This window comes from Callorhinus ursinus, unplaced genomic scaffold (genome assembly GCF_003265705.2).
Source record: "Callorhinus ursinus isolate GAN/ISIS: 27379988/994484 unplaced genomic scaffold, GSC_fseal_2.0 scaffold4, whole genome shotgun sequence".
Taxonomy (NCBI): Eukaryota; Metazoa; Chordata; class Mammalia; order Carnivora; family Otariidae; genus Callorhinus; species Callorhinus ursinus.
In genome coordinates, this window is record NW_027397066.1 from 20,263,772 (window position 1) to 20,281,750 (window position 17,979).

At 42.5% G+C, this 17,979-nt stretch overlaps 2 protein-coding genes and 1 long non-coding RNA gene across 8 annotated transcripts in view; 2 read left to right on the top strand and 1 right to left on the bottom strand.

The window, feature by feature from the left end:
• The window catches only part of LOC141372580 (uncharacterized), a 29,576-nt gene extending 18,137 nt beyond the window's left edge, over positions 1–11,439 (bottom strand). The window contains exon 1 of the long non-coding RNA XR_012377867.1: positions 11,370–11,439. This is a non-coding gene — a long non-coding RNA (uncharacterized lncRNA). The remainder of the gene's footprint in view (positions 1–11,369) is intronic.
• The window catches only part of ZCCHC4 (zinc finger CCHC-type containing 4), a 52,060-nt gene extending 39,820 nt beyond the window's left edge, over positions 1–12,240 (top strand). Inside the window, exons 12-15 of one of the 4 annotated variants that reach the window (XR_012377865.1) lie at positions 119–263; positions 4,081–4,329; positions 8,491–8,611; positions 11,395–12,240. Coding sequence is in view for 2 of the 4 variants with exons in the window: in XM_025887714.2 (XP_025743499.1) it covers positions 119–263; positions 4,081–4,231 (296 nt within the window). In the remaining 2 variants the exon portion in view is untranslated. Of the gene's footprint in view, positions 1–118; positions 264–4,080; positions 8,252–8,305; positions 8,434–8,490; positions 8,612–11,394 lie in introns of those variants that run through there. The other 3 variants (XR_012377866.1, XM_025887714.2, XM_025887715.2) reach the window with 3 other exon arrangements.
• Positions 12,241–13,442: 1,202 nt separating this feature from the next.
• The window catches only part of ANAPC4 (anaphase promoting complex subunit 4), a 36,703-nt gene continuing 32,166 nt past the window's right edge, over positions 13,443–17,979 (top strand). For 2 of the 3 annotated variants that reach the window (XM_025887276.2, XM_073891493.1), the window contains exons 1-3: positions 13,444–13,549; positions 13,641–13,779; positions 16,534–16,639. In XM_025887276.2, coding sequence (XP_025743061.1) covers positions 13,651–13,779; positions 16,534–16,639 — 235 coding nt within the window. In that variant the 5' untranslated portion in view covers positions 13,444–13,549; positions 13,641–13,650. Of the gene's footprint in view, positions 13,550–13,640; positions 13,780–16,533; positions 16,640–17,979 lie in introns of all 3 variants that reach the window. The other variant, XM_073891494.1, reaches the window with a different exon arrangement.

The window sequence follows — 17,979 nt, forward strand, 5'->3', positions numbered from 1 at the left end:
TGCAGACCAGTCACAATATTTGAAGTAAACACTATTCATGCTTCCCTGTCATAAAGGTTGATCAAATGAAAAATTGTATTAAATGAACTTCTTCTAAAACTTAATTTTTATTTTATAGCCTGGATCCACTGTAGCATTTGTAGTCACTGTGCTCTTCCAGATCATTCTTGCGGGGGCCCTAAAGATGGCTGCTTTATTTGTGGTGAATTAGACCACAAACGTAGTACTTGTCCTAAGATCGCTGCATCTAAGAAAGTGAACAAGTAAGTTGAATTCTTTTATTGCCTAGAAGAAATTTTCCTTGTGTGTCCTCCACAAAAGTATACAATAGAGGATTCAGAAGTGCTGAATTATTTGCTGTTTTTACTGTTACTTACTGTTTCCATAGATGGGGGGGTGGGAGGGCACGAAGATGAGTGAAAGAGCTTAACATTTTACAGGTAAGACATGAAAATCACCAAAGTAGAAGGTAGAAACTGATTAACTTTTTATCTCCTGTGGTTCATGTGAAATTATAATTTGTGGGGAGAGAGTCCAGCCTCTATTGACAGACATGATATTTAAGTCAGGACAGATCAGATGCAGACATGTGACAGCAGGCGAGGCTGGAGAAGGCATTTCAGTTGGAATGTAGTGTGTAGTCCCACAGTGAACACTTCGGAAAATGAAGTTATCTCTTTCAATTATATCAGACCTTCTAAGAAACATTGACTATTTAAATATGTAAAATTTTAATTTTTACTCTTTTTTTCTATGCTTATTTTCACCTCTTCCACCAATATTTGGTGTTGGTTATCACTCAGAACAAAGTTATACCAATGACAACAGCATATTTAGAAAAACCATTGCTATTTCAGCTGGGCTCGTGAATGATTACGCTTAAAAAAAAACAACTAAAAGGGATGATAGTTGAGACTTCTTGTTTTATTGTTATGAAAACCAGATAGCCAGATTTAACATTATGTGAGAATTGGGATCAGCATAAAATTTTTGAGCTATCTTATAACTTGTGATAAAAATAATTTCTTAGTATTAGAAATATCTGATGTTACTGTAACTATTTATGATTGTATTAGAATTCTTTTCCATTTGTTCATTTTTTTTTTTTTTGGTCAGTGGCAGTTAGTTTTTCCCATTAAGGCCCAGCCATTTGAATTCTACCTACTGTTTTATTTTTCCATTACTTTTCATCAAATTTACTTTAAACAATTATTTCCACTAAGTAATCCAGGGTAGAAATGGAAGTTTCTAAATTAAGAAGTGTATTGAAGAATCTTATAAGAGATTTTTTCTTAGAAACCTTTAAGAATAGGGGCGCCCGGGTGGCTCAGTCGTTAAGCATCTGCCTTCGGCTCGGGTCATGATCTCAGGGTCCTGGGGTCGAGCCCCGCATCGGGCTCCCTGCTCTGCAGGAAGCCTGCTTCTCCCTCTCCCGCTCCCCCTGCTTGTGTTTCCTCTCTAGCTGTGTCTGTCTCTGTCAAATAAATAAATAAAATCTTAAAAAAAAAAAGAAACCTTTAAGAATAGAGGACCACCTAATAAGCTATTAGTCTGGGATTATTGCACCAGGTACAGGGTAATTCTGGTTGCAAACAGAGTTAGTGACATGCTCAGACTTTTAGTCTGTGATCTTATGATACAGGGAAACTGAATTTGTATTTTGGTAATGTATTGTAGGCTCTTTGTTGGTCCTCCATAGCCTGGGCTAGTTGGCTTCGTGGTATTCTATTGTTTTCATTGAAGGAAACCATTTAGTATCTTTCAGTATTAGATTTTATCAAGTTTAATTCAAGGAGCAAATCCATTAGGATGCAGTATACCTGAAAAATCTTAAATAGTATTACTTTTTTCTCTCAGAAAAGACTCCTAAACTCCTGTGAACAGTTACCTTCAGGTATTGCTTTCAAAAAATTTTCCTAATGAAATTGACAAGGCAAAATGTTTTTTTCTTTACAATAGTAAAAAATAATTCTAATCATCTTTTTAGCATATGTGGCATAAAAGATATCTCATAGCTGTCTTACATTAACTTGTTTTTCTTGAGTTTAATTTGTCTTTTCTCCTGAACTGGAATGGTGCTGGCTCCCTCTTGTGGTTAATCATTTTTATCAGTACATAAATACCTATAATTTAGAGGACAAACACTAGGTCAGTTCAATTTTAAGGCAAAACAAAACAATGAATTGATTTATACTCAGGCAGTTCAATTTATACTCCGTTGACAGACTTTATCTCTGGAAAGTTTGTTTATTCATATTAAAATGAATATTTTCTTTTGCTTTTGTTTACATATCCACTAGTGAGGTCTGGTTCATGTTTAGTTCTTAAAAGTGGAAAAGCCAAAGAAAACGTGTTTAAATTTTGTATACATACACAGCTTCATTGACTGTGCCATCAAGAGATTCTACTTCATTAAACTTGCTAAGTCATCACTTACCAGGACATTAGCCTTCTTAAAATAATGGCTGGAGGGAAAGGAGATTTACGTAACATACACAGAAGAGTATAAAGATGGCTGTGGTATTTGTTTTATTTTTGAACTGATAGTCTATAATCCAAAATCTAAATATGGAAAAAGGGAAAGTTGTCAAGCAAAATTCTGAAGAATAGTCATGTGGTGCCCCTAATAATAGCTAATATTTGTTTAGTGATTACAATATGCTTAGCACATTATATATCTGGATAATTTATAGCAGACTATATAGTATCAAGGTAATTAAGAGCACAGGTTCTAGAATCAAGCTGGTTCTGCTACTTCCTCATTGGAGGATTTCATAGCCTCAGTTTCTTCCCCAGAAAGAGAGTTGGGGGAAGGAAAATGAAAGGTGACATCTGCCTTGTCTCGGTCTCCCAGATCGTTGGGGTCAAAGATGATGCCCACTCATTTTTGTATTTCCAACACTTGCTGTGTATGTTGTGTGAACCAAAAGTGAGGCCAGAGTTTGCTCCGTGGAGGGATTATATTCTGCTTATGAATTGCAGATTTGGGTCCTGGAAAGATAAAGAGTAAGCTTTTCCCCAGGACTTGGGGTTTGGGAGAAGTGAATCTATGATATCGCCAGTTACCCGTGGGGATTTTCCAGGTTTGCTGGTGCTGGCAGCCCCAGCCCTTTCCTCGGCGTGCCGTATGATAAACTGCACGATTCTGCCGGCGCGGAGAAAGTGAACGAACAGACCAGTAATCTTTCTCAGTTGTAGATCGTCTGTAACTTAGTTCAGAGAGCACCAAAAGCTAAGGATCTGTGTTGTCCTGGTGTGGTTTAGTGTCTTCAGAGTGTGAGTTCCAGCTCGTTCATTGTGAAGCTAGGCTTTCAAGAAGACAAAGACCACAAAATGTGGACATCCTGTGTGGCACCTGTCCAGGCTTTTAGACCCACTGAGGAAAGGAAAGGAAAATTAGTTTAGGGCTTATAAGATGGGCCTCTGTAAGTGTTGTCCATTTGTGCATTGTGCTATTTCATATCTCTGCCTCTGCTAACTGCCAAATGTATTGGTCCTTTTCCTGAAAAACGTCATTCCAGGATTTGGAGACCGAAGTGCTGAGCTGAGCCGTACAGATGCACTGAAACCAAAACAATAGCAAGGAAACCTCCTAACTCACGGGCTTTCCTATTTTTAAAATTTAATATATATCCCAAATGTTATTTGACCACACAATCAACATAAAAATTATTGCCAAGATACTTTGCATTCTTTCTTCAACATCTGGTGTGCATTTTACATTTAGAGCACTTCTAACTCGCTCTCACCACATCCCAGGTGCTCTGTTGCCACACACTGGCTAGAGGCTACCGTATGGTTCAGCACAGCAGTGGTTTTTCCTGGCTTGACTCTTTACCTCTGTGGTGGGTTTGTCCCAAATAAATCTGTAGTAACCGTCTTTCAAAGAAATATCTTTACTCAAGCATTTTGCTTAGTCAGGCCTCTCACTGTCTCCTTGTTATTATGGTTAGGATCTTGAGGATTTATGCTTATGATACAGTAAATTCTTTTCCTTCTGTTTTCTTATTTGGTCAGCTGGTTAATTAAATTCCAACATAATTACATAATTCACTATGCTTATTCTACAAAATAATTTAGCACCTTGTTTTTCAGAGCTGTCAGAAAGCAGAAGCAAAGAAAAAGTAATAAGATGAAAATGGGGACCACTAAAGGACAATCCATGAATCATACATCTGTTACAAGGAAGAAGAACAGGAGAGAAAGAGCCCATCAATATCTTTGCTCTTAAATGTCCAGTGACTTGAGAATAAGAAAGATTTATAGTCCAACCTTTGATGCCATTTTCTGAAAGTGCCACACTGGACTTAAATTCTGTCGCTTTCAAAGGTATGCACCTTTCTAAGGCAGATAATAGGCAGGTGGTATTTGCTGGTTTATGGACCCTTCTCCAGCCTCTCTGGGGACCTGGGGAGGTGTTGCATCCTGAACTGGTTGACCAGATCTCTCTGTGTGCCTTTTTTTCTCTCTTTAAATCTCACCCAATCATATGATTTTGGCCTCTTTTGAAAAATGGGCAAGCGTGTTCTTTTGCAGAAAGTGTCAGAAGAAAAATGAAAGTGAAAACTTGAGGTCTTGTTTACATTGAACGCGAATATGTTAAATTAGGTCCAGAAATGTTTTAAGTTAAATATCAGAACATTGTGTGATGACGTAAACCCCACTTGCAAAGAAAAGTACAATGAACAATTATTATTTTTTTTTAAAGATTTTATTTGAGAGAGAGAGAGTGAGAAAGAGATTGAGCACAAAGGGGGCAGGGTCAGAGGGAGAAGCAGACCCCATGCCAAGCAGGGAGCCCGATGCGGGAGTTGATCCCGGGACTCCGGGATCATGACCCGAGCCAAAGGCAGTTGCTTAACCAACTGAGCCACCCAGGCGCCCCTGAACAATTATTTTTAGACAAAGATAATGGGAAGAGTTTTGACAAAGCTAAAGATATAAAGATTATAGTTATGATTTTATTACTAAATATTTGTTTCTCAAGTACTTTTTACAGTGTCCTTTGATGTAATGGAGTCATTTAAATGTTGTAGGATGAATGAGACATTGAGAGTTATGACTTGCTGTGTCATCTCAGTGTCTTTTAACCTAAGCAGTAAGGTTATTTCTTTGTAAAAGTAATAGCAGAAGGCAGGAGAGTTTGGGGATTAAAACCTCTCATCCCTATTGGGACGAACCCTTCCTGACTCTGTCCTCGACCAGGTCATTCACTCGCAGCCTGTTTCTTTGTTATTATGTAATTATTTTATTATATAACAGTAGTTATACTACAGGCTTGTTTTCGGGGTGACGTTAAATGAGGCACATGCGCCTGGCTCTCAGTTGTGTTGGTGAGAAATGTTAACAAATGTTAACCAGCAGATAGCTGGAGCCCTCATGGTAATCATCTGGTGGTCCAGGATCATAGCAGGGAAGGGACTGGGCTTGAACTCTGAGAACAAACAGTTCGTCTCCCCATTTCTCTGCTAGGTACCTGACATGATCGCCTTCAGATTGCATACTTTTGAATTGCTTGCATTTGCATAATGACTTTTCTCTTATTCCCAAACAGCTGCTTTAGAGCAGGTTTGGAGGCATGCTTGCTTGGGCTTAGCTAGAGCCCTGGGAGTGAGGGTACAAGAGCTGCCCCCCATCTGGCCTGGAAATTCTGTCTGGTCTTAAAGTTAGGACTGTTTGATGCTTGATGTGGAAGGCACAAGCGTGGCCCTGATCAGTGGATAGGGGCGTATATCTGGCGGCATCAAAAGATGAGCTAAGCCCCCTGGACTTAACAAGCATCAGAAAACCCTTCCCTTGCCCCCTTTTCCACGTGGGTTGCTATGGTGATCAGAGGGATGGATTCAGAGGTGACTGGGTGAGATATGAACCTTTTGCAGAATCATTGTGAGTGTTCCCCCCACCCCCGATTCAGCCACAGGCCTAGACTTTACCTGACTTTCATGTTGTCCCCCAAAACCATGGTAAAATCTCTTGAAATCTCCCCTGAAACTCAGACACCTGAGGGACCATGATTCCTGAAGAACTGGGTCCTGCTGGCCAGGGGTTATCATCACCCCATTTCCTGAGTTCTAAGGTACCGTCAATTGTAAAATGCACTGTTGATGTGATTGTAGCCTTTCAGGGGGAGGAACCCCATAGCTCATTAATTTTGTGTATTAAATTTTAGGGGTATCCTGTTTTCAGAAATACTGAAATGTGAAAAAAAAGTACACCTTAGAATTGAAATAGGGTATTACTTATAATCAGGAATTATGTACTTTAAAACTTTAACTGCTTAGGAAGTTAAAAATAAGAGACTTGGTGATTCTGGGGCCCCCTGGGTGGCTCAGTTGGTTAAGCGTCTAGCTCTTGATTTCGGCTCAGGTCATGATGTCAGGGTTGTGAGATTGAGCCCCATGTTCGGCTCTGCATTCAGCAGGCAGTCAGCTTGAGCTTCTCTACCTCTTCTCCTACCCACCCCCCACCCCGCTGCCAATCAGTAAATCTTAAAAAAAAAAAAAGAAATTTGGTGATTCTGTTCTTTGTTCAATTAATACTAATTTTAAGGATTTTCTTTTCTCAGGGCGTAAACTAATAGGATGTAAAAATGTCTCTGGGGGGTAAAGTGGGATGGGAGATGAAGTCATTTGTTCTAATTAGAAATCTGCATATCTGAACATTAAGATACCTACTCAAAACAGTAATAGAGGAAAATCCCTAAATTTGACACATAAAACTTTCTAAGCTTTTTAAAAGGATGTTTTTCTTAAATTATTACAGCTAAATTTCATTGCCCTTCTTGCTTATGTTACAAAATTTAAGGAAATCCAGAGTTACTTTGTAGGCCCTGAATGATCAGATTTCAGGTTTTTCTTACATTTAGTTTGATATTTAGACTAATTTATTTCTTCAGTATGCCCCACTGTTTTCATCTCACCCTCTTCTTTCTGTTTGGAGTGTTTCCCTCCATATGCCATGTATTAAAGTCTTAGGGAGCCTTCAGGCCCTGGCCCAAGTCCCACTCTCTTTGGGAAGGCTTGCCTGAGTCCCCGCTACCAGCCGGTACCTTCCTCTCTGAAGCCTGGGTGTTCGGCAACCACATTTGAGGCACTTTTCATGTATTATTCTGTGATTAGATTTACAGTTCTACTTCCCCCAAAGATTTCAGTTTCTTAATGTCAGTACCCATTTTATACCATCTTATATCTCTCATGCATTATAGGTGCTCAATAAAAATTTGATGAAAGCATGGAATTTTCTAGAAGTTTCCAGATGGTGGGTGCATTAGTTTTAGGGCTGCCATAACAAAATATCAGAGACTGGCGGCTTAAATAACAATAATTTATTTTCTCCCAGTCCTGGAGGCTGGAAGTCCAAGATCAAGGTATTGGCAAGTTTGGATCTTCTGCTGCCTCTCTCCTTAGCTTACTACCTTCTCACTCTTCCCATGGTGTTTCTTCTGTGTGTATGATTCCCCGGTATCTCTTGTATCCAAATTTCCTCTTCTTATAAGGATACTAGTCAGATTGGATTAGGGCCCACTCAGTGGCCTTATTTTACCTTAATTTCCATTTTAAAGGCCCATCTCCAAATTCAGTGCCATTCTGAAGTACTGGGGGCTAGGGCCTCAGCATTTGGATTTAGAGGATATGAGTCAATTCTTAACAGTAGGCATGCCTAAGATATGGAGAGGACTTGGTCTTTGCTCTTTCTTGTATTTATTTTTCATTTTTATTCATTTATTTTTGTTAAGTATGTGGGGCTTGAACTCATGACCCCTAGATCAAGAACTGAGCTGAGATCAAGAGCCGGATCAAGATCGACCGACTGAGCCACCCAGGCTCCCCTTGGTCTTTTCTCTTTCCTATAAGGACCGAAGAAAGGAAGACAGACCTAAACAATATTGGCAGGTATTTAGAGTCAGTAGGAAGACTGTCTTGATACTGAGGGTTTAGATGTGTGTTTAAGGTTGCGATGTGCTCTGTGAGCAAGATTGACAGCCTTTAAGCTTAGAATAATTCAGCTTCCAAAGTTATTTTAAGAAAAACACTTAGGTTGATGTCTGGTCCCTTCAAAGTCATCTACAAAATACTAGGCATCTAGGAGAAGTTTGACTAATTTTTAAAGTAAAATCACAGCCCACAAAAGGTCCTGATGTGATGCTATCTCCTTCACAATGTCCTTGTTGGTGTCTCCACTGGAATAGTATATATCTTGCCAGTGAAATAAAAATATGTGTGTTTGTGTCTTTTCATTTCTTCTTCTTTAAGGTACGTATGCTCTGTATTAGATCGACTTTTTTGTGCTTATTTCCCCTGTACAGATTAGAAGCTCATTGGTAGCAGGGGCCTGCGGACACTGTGGTATGTGTTCTCTAGCTCCTAGAGCTGTGCATTGCACACAGTGACGTCCGAGACAACCAACTGCTGCCCACGTGACTTCACCGATTCCCCCCCCAATGACCCCAGGAAGCAGGTGGCCAGGTTGACACATTTCCTCGCCCACCAGGTGGTAGCTGCTCGTAAATCGGGACTGAGTGAAGAGAAATGCCATGTCATATACTGCTTGAGGTCTCAAAACCTTAACTGTGCCACATGAGGACGAAGCTAATACGCTTAGAGCTGCCTAGGTAAGGAAAGCTTGCCCAGACTGCAAAGGAAAATCCAATTTCACTTATTTGATGGGATTTTAATTGGAACATTAGGACAGGGGTCACGTTAGTCGAGGGTCGGCCAAGGTCATTGCAATCAAGTGCAGATAAGATCTTGACAATTTGATTTCAGGCGGTTTAGTATAAATGTTAACTCAGCAAGAGGGAAAGCAGCACCCAGCGTGAGCAAGCATATCTCAGAGCTCTGAGGGATGAGTTTTATCCCGTTAGCTGGACGGTCACAAGATTCTCACACTATTTAGTTGCTTAGTACCACTGCAGATAGAAGCGTAATAGCTGCTGGTCTTTAAGAAACTGAGCCTGAGGAGATGGGCCAGTTTCTTCACCTGTGAATGTAGGGGCGAGGAGTGGGAGAAATCAGACTTAAATCAATCTCTTATGGTTGGACATCTAAGTTGTTTGCATTTTTTCACTCTCGTAAACAACCTCAGAGCAGAGGTAATGAGGAAGTATGAAGGGGAAGGGAGGGAAAGCAGACCAGAGGAAAGGAGTTGAGTGAGGACTATGTTCAGGTGGAGGTGTGTGCACATCTGTGATGACCAACAGGCACCTGGAATGGCAGGTTCGAAAGGGAAAAGTCGGAGCCTGAGCAAAGATGTGGGAATCACTGTATACAAGAATGGGAGATGGAACTATGTGGGATGTGACTAATCTAGGCCATGTGAGAGGCTGTTATTGTGAGAGGTCTATTTATGACCAAATCTTTTGTTTCCTTAGGATAAATTTCTAGACATATGAATACTGGGTCTGCAGCTCTTACTAGAACCTCTTTCTTCGGATTGGAATTTCATCAGTTGGTCTCTGAATTTCTTTTGCAGAGACAAAACAAAACACCCCAAATTTAGACTCTCTGCCAGGAGGGACCATCTCCCAAATGCCTTTTGTACTTAAAACTTGGGTAATTGTGATTGATTGTCCTATTGAACAGTGTTGATTGGTTGCATCAGCAGGATCTTTCCCATCCTCTCCATCATGTGCCTGCCGTGGGGTTTGGGAGAGAGATGACTGCAATCCTCTCCAGCTCTTGGGGAGGACTTTTAATTGGGGATAATTCCATACCCTTTACCTGTGACTCATTTCAGGTAGGCTCATGATAGGGGTTGCTCTAATTACAGCAAAACTCAGGACTTCAGTCTTGTGATTGGTGAAGAGGTGTTTTTTCTCTCTCTGAACGCAGATGCATGTAGATCCAGTTGCTGTTGATAGCTTTCCAGTGACCACGTGGGGAGCCAGACTTAGGATGATGTACACCCTGATGACTCCAGGTTGCTAGATCTAGCCTGACCTGAAGTTGGCCCTACTTCTGGACTTGTAATTTACATGGGCCAATACATTCTAGTTATTACTTCTGCCACTTTAAGTTGGGATTTTTTGTTACCTAATAAATGCAACCATGGTAGGGCAAGAGATTCTAACACCAATTTTCTACATTTATCTCTTTCCAGCAAATTTGGTCAATTTCTTATTTTGTATGTTTCACCTATTTTATGACTTCAAAATAGACCTCTCACAATAACAGCCTCTCACATGGCCTAGATTAGTCACATCCCACATAGTTCCATCTCCCATTCTTGTATACAGTGATTCCCACATCTTTGCTCAGGCTCCGACTTTTCCCTTTCGAACCTGCCATTCCAGGTGCCTGTTGGTCATCACAGATGTGCACACACCTCCACCTGAACATAGTCCTCACTCAACTCCTTTCCTCTGGTCTGCTTTCCCTCCCTTCCCCTTCATACTTCCTCATTACCTCTGCTCTGATCCAGCAACAACCATTTCTCTGTTCCCTGAGTCTGCATACCCAAATATCCCAACCTTAGTCTTGACTATTCCCGTGCTTTCATTCCCTCAGTCTCATCAATAACCAGTTCTTAGTATTCTACTTCAGAAACGTCTGGAATTGTGACTCCCCCACCGCCACCTAACTAGTCTTCCTGCCCATCTTTACACCTCCAGTCATCACCCCTGTCACATGAGTTCAGGTCCTGAATAACCAATGAACCAGTGTGATGCAACCAACAATATGCGCCCCCCTCCCCCCATAAATCTGTTGACAGCTGCCTGGCCATTCCAAAGCCAATCCTATACCATTTCTATCTCCTGCCCTTGCCTCCTTAAAAAGCACCTGGGTATTCTTCCCTTTTCCTCTTGATTCTGTGCCACAGAAGCATAAGTAAACCAATTTGCCAAAGCAATGTTTTCCTTAGAGAACGGGGAAGGCAAAGAAAAGGAGTAAGGCCCAAAATATCCTTTATGGGTCAGTGGGAAAAGAAAAGGCTGGAAACACTGTGTTAGTGGCTACTTTGTCCTATGACTACTTTGGATAATTCAGTGTCGCCCAGTCCCACCAGTATACCTGTGCTATGGCCACATAAAATCATCTGCTGTTTCCTGGCCACATCTGGAACTCCACTGCTATGCTGTTTCCTGGGCTATAATACCTTCTGGGAAATTCTCCTCTGTGAATGCACTACTCTCCTCTGTCTGGTAGTACTGAGTGTATACCCCTATTAACAGTCCTTCTCATGTGTTATATGAGGGTTCATAATCAGGATAAGTTTCAAGAAAATGGGCATTCAATTTCCGTAAGAATGGATGGATATTGCCTACCCCATCCCCCTGCCACCCTAGCATCCAGATTATCCATTACTGCCACCCCAGAACATTAATGCCTAAAAATGCATTTTATGAATAATAAAGGCAAGTCCATTCTCACCTTAGAAATGTTGCCTCTGAAACAGCCAACAAAACCAGAAGACAGCTGACAGAATGGGAGAAGATATTTGTGAATGACATATCAGATAAAGGGCTAGTATCCAAGACCTATAAAGAATTTGTCAAACTCAACACTCAAAAAACAAATTAAGAGATGGGCGGAAGACATGAACAGACATTTCTGTGAAGAAAACATCCAGATGGCCAATAGACACATGAAAAAGTTTGCAACATCACTTGGCATCAGGGAAATAGAAAACCACAATGAGATACCACCTCACACCGTCAGAATGGCTAAAATTAACAAGTCAGGAAATGACAGATGTTGGCGAGGATGCGGAGAAAGGGGTACCCTCCTACACTGTTGGTGGGAATGCAAGCTGGTGCAGCTCCTCTGGAAAACAGTATGGAGGTTCCTCAAAAAGTTGAAAATAGAGATAACCTACGACCCAGCAGTTGCACTATTGGGTATTTACCTCAAAGATACAAAGGTAGTGACCCAAAGGGGCATGTGCACCCCAATGTTTATAGCAGCAATGTCCACAGTAACCAAACTATGGAAAGAGCCTAGACGTCCATTGACAGATGAATGGATAAAGAAGCAGTGGTATATATATATACAATGGAATATTACGCAGCAATCAAAAATTGAAATCTTGCCATTTGCGATGACATGGATGGAACTAGAGGGTATTATGCCAAGGGAAATAAGTCAGAGAAGGACAATTATATGAGCTCGCTGATATGTGGAATTTGAGAACCAAGGCAGAGGCTCATGGGGGAAGAGAGGGAAAAATGTAATGGGATGAAACCAGAGAGGGAGACAAACAATAAGAGACTCTTAATCTCAGGAAACAAACAGGGTTGCTAGAGTGGAGGGGGGTGGGAGGGATGGGGTGGCTGGGTGATGGACACTGGGGAGGGTATGTGCTATGGTGAGTGCTGTGAATTGTGTAAGAGTGATGAATCACAGACCTGTACCCCTGAAACAATAATACCAAAAAATAAAAAATGTTGCCTCTGGAAGAATTTGGGGGTCGTGCTAAATTGCAGCAAAGGCAAGGGGAAAAGCCTATCTCTTGAGAGGGAAGCAGGTTAGGCATCAGGTAAGAACAGTGCCACAAAATAGTGCCTCAAATATTTGCTGCTGAATAAATGAGTCTACCTCTGACACCTACTTCCCAGGGGCTAGATCCAGATAGAGGGCAAGAAGATGGGGCTTGTTAAACTTGGAGATTCTACCACTTTCTCCTTTGAATAAGTGAAAAGTAGATGGTTTTCTACCATAGATTTTAAGTTCAAGATTCACAGGATGATATGGTCACATTCCCTTAACCGGGGTCATAACTTATGTCAACTTTTGAACATGCTAACATTTAAATTTGTCCTGCATAAAGCAGCATCTTATTGTTGGCCAAGCTGAACTGTAAGCCTTTTAGGGCAGAGCCCATGCTCTGTGCATTTGTGTAGCCCAGATTCTTTCTCCTGGTAGAGCCTCAGACAGCTGTAGGATAAATCCTGGATGAGCCCACAGTCCTCATTTATTACGGTGGGGCTACTACCACCAATGAGTTGTTGTGGCTTAATGGGATAATCAAGGTATTTGCCTACTCAGAGGTTTTGGAGCAGGGCCCTCCCACCTTGGCTGCAAACTGGACTCGCCTAGACAGTTAATAAATACTGGCTCGCATTCCTTATCAATTCTCTTTTAATTGATCTGGGGTGCTGCCTGGGTTAGGGGAGGGGTTTAAAAAAATAAACTCTCCAGGTGATTCTACTGAGCAACTGGGACTGTTAACTACCCGTTTAGAGGCTGTCAAGGGAGGCTCCAGCCGATCACGACCTAGTGTTTGCGTTCCTTTTCTTTTCCTCGAAGTCTCTGAGGCCTCACCCCCAAACCTATGCCCGCCCAGTGACCCGTTAGCAGCGAATTTCCGGGGAAACGTACGAAGCCAGCGGGCGCGCGTACACACGTGGGACCACGCCTTACCTGCGGGCGGGAGTGCGGCCTCGGGAACGCCCCGCGCGCCCCCTCCCCGCGCGCTTTCTGGTCCTCTCGCGAGGAAGTCCAGGCGCCGGAAGTGCCTGCAGCGCTCGGCGGCGCGGCGGCGCGGGCGCGCGACCCGCGGAGGGAGGGAGAGGCCGCCCGGGCCGCGTAGGCCGCGGAGAAGGGTCTCGCAGGTACCGCCGGGGTCGGAGCGCTCGGGGGAGGGCCGGGGGCGGGGCGGCCGCGGGATGCCCCTGCCGGCCTCTGACTGGGGTGTCATTGCAGGGCCGCCCCCATGTTGCGCTTTCCGACCTGTTTTCCGTCCTTCCGGGTGGTGGGAGAGAAGCAGCTGCCGCAGGAGATCATTTTCCTGGTCTGGTCACCCAAGCGGGATCTCATCGCCTTGGCCAACACGGCGGGCGAGGTGAGTGAGCCCGACCCGACAGCAAGCGCGTTGCAGCCTGGCCCAGCCTCAGTTTCCCCTTTTGTGGACTCGCTGGGCCGCCTGTGGACCCCGCCCCCTTCCTTTCCAAGCGGCTGTAAACCTTAGGTGGAAGTAGAAGGGAGCATATACAGAAAGGATCATTTATGTGCCCATTTCCCGTATTTCATGGCGAAAACAACACTTTTCACACAGCATAGTCGCACAGCCCTGCATTCCCCGAGTCTCTTTTAGTCTTTTGTTAAATGGGCTTTTTAAAAGCCCATAATGTGTCACTCATCAACTAGACATAGTAGATCCACAGACCCTGTCCTGAATTTGCTTACGGTTTCGTAACAGAACGAAGATGATTTACTGTCATACCGGAGCTGCGAATGTGCATGCATGTAGCTGCCACAGAGGATAGGTTAAAAAATCCAGAATCTCTTGTCCAGGTTTCCTACTATGGATCGGATCGCCACCTCCTATTAAAAATACCTTTACATTTAGGAAGGGAGTGATGCTTCCCTGGGTTCCTGACGCAGTGTACCTGAGTGTTGTCACTTAGCGTTTCTAGTTCCTATCACACCAGGCTTCGTCAGGTATACCCACTGCATCTGCCTTTCTCCTGAGAGTCCTGGTTACCAGGCAGCCATTGTGTGAGGAAACCTTCAGCTCTGCATCTTTCCTCCTTTGGCCTTTGGGCAGGTTTCCTGAGAGTTACCTGGCCAGGTGAGAGTTGTGTTGTGTGCAGACTGGCGTGGCCACCAGGTGGTAAGGAGCCTGCAAAGCTGCCTCGCTCTTTTGACTAATAGCTTCTCATCAGGCCTTGATGTCTCCTTCCTCAAGGCCCTCCGTGATGTCTTCTGGTCCCTCTCCTTTGCCACTGCGCCTTGGAACTCTTCATGCTTTACAGAGGAGAGCCAGAGCAGCAGGCCAGAAGGGAGAGAATGGGGCATCGGTGCGACTAAATGTGTAGATGTAATAGTGGGCACTTGTTTCCATTTCCTCAGTGAAGAGAGAGAGTGCTGTCCACGAGTGAGGATGGAGAAGAAAATATTGGAAGTTTGAGGGGAAAGGCGGGGTATGAAAAGCTGACAAGGCAGGCAGACTAGGGACACTTACTAAGATTGCTGGTCAGTGTTAAGAGCCACGGAGGTTAGTGGTCTTGTAGTTTGAGGGAATCTAGTGAGCACGGTTGTGTCTCTGCTGTTCTGTTCGACTGCGTGGGTATAGGCATGGTTGGGTTTCACCAGGGTTGTCGTTTTGCAAATGTGACATAGCAAGAAAGATGCAAGGGAGTTAAAGTTACATGTCAGAGGAGCGATGGTAATGATGATCCTCGGATTAAGTATGGAAGTGGGGGCTTGTGTGAGTGAGGGACAATGAGTAGGTGGAATCAGTGGGTTGTAGGACTTGGTGAGGTTGAAGAATTGAAGTTGGGTATTCGTAGGGATGAACTAGAAGGATAGAGACAGTGATGGAAGGTGGGAGGTTTGAGACATTATGGCAGCACTTGTAACTGTAAGGACAAGATCAAGGGCATGACCCCGGGAGTGATTGAGGTGAATAGAAGATGTGATCATTGGAAGAAAGGTAGTTGGGCACTGAAAAGCCAGGACATCATAGCTCTTGAAATCACCAAAAATGGGGATGAATAGTGTTGGAAAGCATGAGTGAGTCAGACAGGAGTCCAGATCTTCCAGGAATGAGGGGGATGGCCTAGGGGTCTTTAGGGAACTGCAGTTAAGAGGGGTAGTGGGTGGTATGGTGTGATTGCATATGATTCAGAGTTAGAGGATTTTAGAGAAGAAAAGTCATCCAGAAATGGCATCGGGGATCAAGGAGGAAACCACCTTCATCTCCTGGCCCAGTAGAATGGGGAACATGGGATGCAGCACGGCTATCACCTGAGAATCCTGCTGGAAAGTGGTGTCCTTGGGTGAGAAGCACATTTCAGAGAAGAGAAGGAAGATGTGGGCATCTTGATGATACCTGATTGTGAATTTCAGAGGGCACAGAGGAAAGGTTTTGGAAATAAGGAATGGCAGAGACAGGCTCGGAAAAGAGCACTGTGTTTAGGGAATGAAGGATTCCCTGTGGGGGCCAGTGTACCAGGAGTGAAGAGTGCTGTGAGCTAAAGGTGGGAGAGGTGAAGCTGTGAGTGTGGGGACCTAAGAAGGTGTGGGAGGGTCTGCAGGGATGCATGCAGTTCCTTATTTTCAATGGTTGTGTAGAGGATGGAGTAGGGACAGCCTTATTTCTGAGTCAGAAGGAGCTCTGGGACACATCTTGACCCTAGGAATTTTCCCGTGTGGAAGTGGAAATTTAGAATGGCTAAGTGACTTGCCCGAGACCTATGGCCAGTAAGCAACACAGCTGAAGTTCCATCCCAAGGTGTCCGATTCCAAGTTTGGTGTTATTTGACTATTACAGCTACTTTTCTGTGATTTATGTTCCTTATTTCTTTTTCTGTCATGATCTTTTTGGACAACCTTATTTCTTTCTGAAAGATAAGTCTCTTATTGACATAGAAGATGGGAAAATGTATAGAGTACAGGGTTAAATTAGGTCTTGTTTCACCCGTCGCTTTGAATATACCTTCAGTTCATTCAGACCTTGTTGTCTTCTAATTTCTTCTGATAGCTAAATATTATGCTTAAGATTATTTTTAAAGATTTATAGTGAGGATCTAGGTTTATTTCAGTTTCGGAAATGGATTTTTAATTTTTTGCCATTGTATCTCTTTTGTCTTAGGTTTTACTTCATCGACTTGCAAGTTTTCATCGAGTTTGGAGTTTTCCACCAAACGAAAATACAGGAAAGGAAGTGACCTGTCTGGCTTGGAGACCAGACGGCAAACGTAATGATAGAATTCTTTGAAAATACATTATTATTATTATTAACAAAAAGTATTTTGTAAAGAAAGCTTATTTCCTGAAAGAATTTATTGTTCTTATTATATTCTTATATACTAAATATCAGCCTGGGAGCTTTGCTTTTTGGAAGCTTTAAAGTGTTTTCATAGAGTTGAGATTAATTTTACTGTGTTGTTTCTTGGCTGAGATCTCTCTAAAATGAAATTTGACTTCTTGGCAAAGGTAACGGTAAAATAAAATCTGGGGAATGTACAACATACTTAGGCTTTGCTCTTGGCACTGTCTTGTCCTGCACTGATGGCCCACGTTCTGTCTACCATTCACTAGTCCGTCGAGTACCACGGTGGTCTTTTCTCCACAAGATGTGTGTTAACATTAAACGTGTAGCTCATAAGTATTCTCTTGGCACGAATGTTTGTCCCGCCTGAAGGACTATTGGCTCTGACCCCATTCCTTCCTCTTTCTCCTCCTGCCCTTTATTTTGTAGCTGCTTACGGCTTCCACCTGTTGTTTTTACAATGACAGTCGTGATTTGAGCTGCTGTACACATAGAGTCAATACAGTAAAATGCTATAAATTATACAGCTTAAAGTTCATCTGTTATCATTGGTGCTTTAAGGAAAAAAGACTGAATCATTTTTGTAAAATATGTATTCCTTATTGCTTAATTTTTTTCTGGTAAATATAAATGAGTCTGTAAAAACACCCGGAAAGCCTGTTCAGCTCTCGTTTTATCTTTTAATAAAAAAACAAAGGGTATGTGTAAAATTAGAGGACTTTTATAAGTAACATCATGAGATCTTGCACTATTCATCCAAAAACACCAGAATCTCAAAAATAAATCATGAAAGTCTGTGTGTGTTGACATGTATAGAAGTAGATGAATTTTTTATCATTAAAAAAATATGCCTCGTGTTTTTGGACAGTGAAATAAGGTTTTTGGGGTAATGATTATTTCAAGATTGCTTTAAATTGTTTGAAGAAGAGGAGATGTGGGTTGCCTCACATCTTGCAAAATCGTGTGTCTTGGTATACCGTGAAATGCATAGCCCTCTACTTAGAAATTTTTAATTTGATGTGTTAGGAAGATGTTAGTGACCTGTGTGGAGAAACTGTACTAGGTAATTCAGCCACAGTGAAAGAAACAAGACTCATCAGCGTTTGATGGTCTCGTTTCCCATTCAGGGTTAGGAACAAAAGGGAATATTGAACCTTCTAAGAACTAAGCAGATGGAATCGCTTCTCACCGTTTGGGCACGTTCACAAGACCAGCATATCTTGGTGATAGGATATTATTGTTTGTCTGTTGAGACCTATTCTGTAT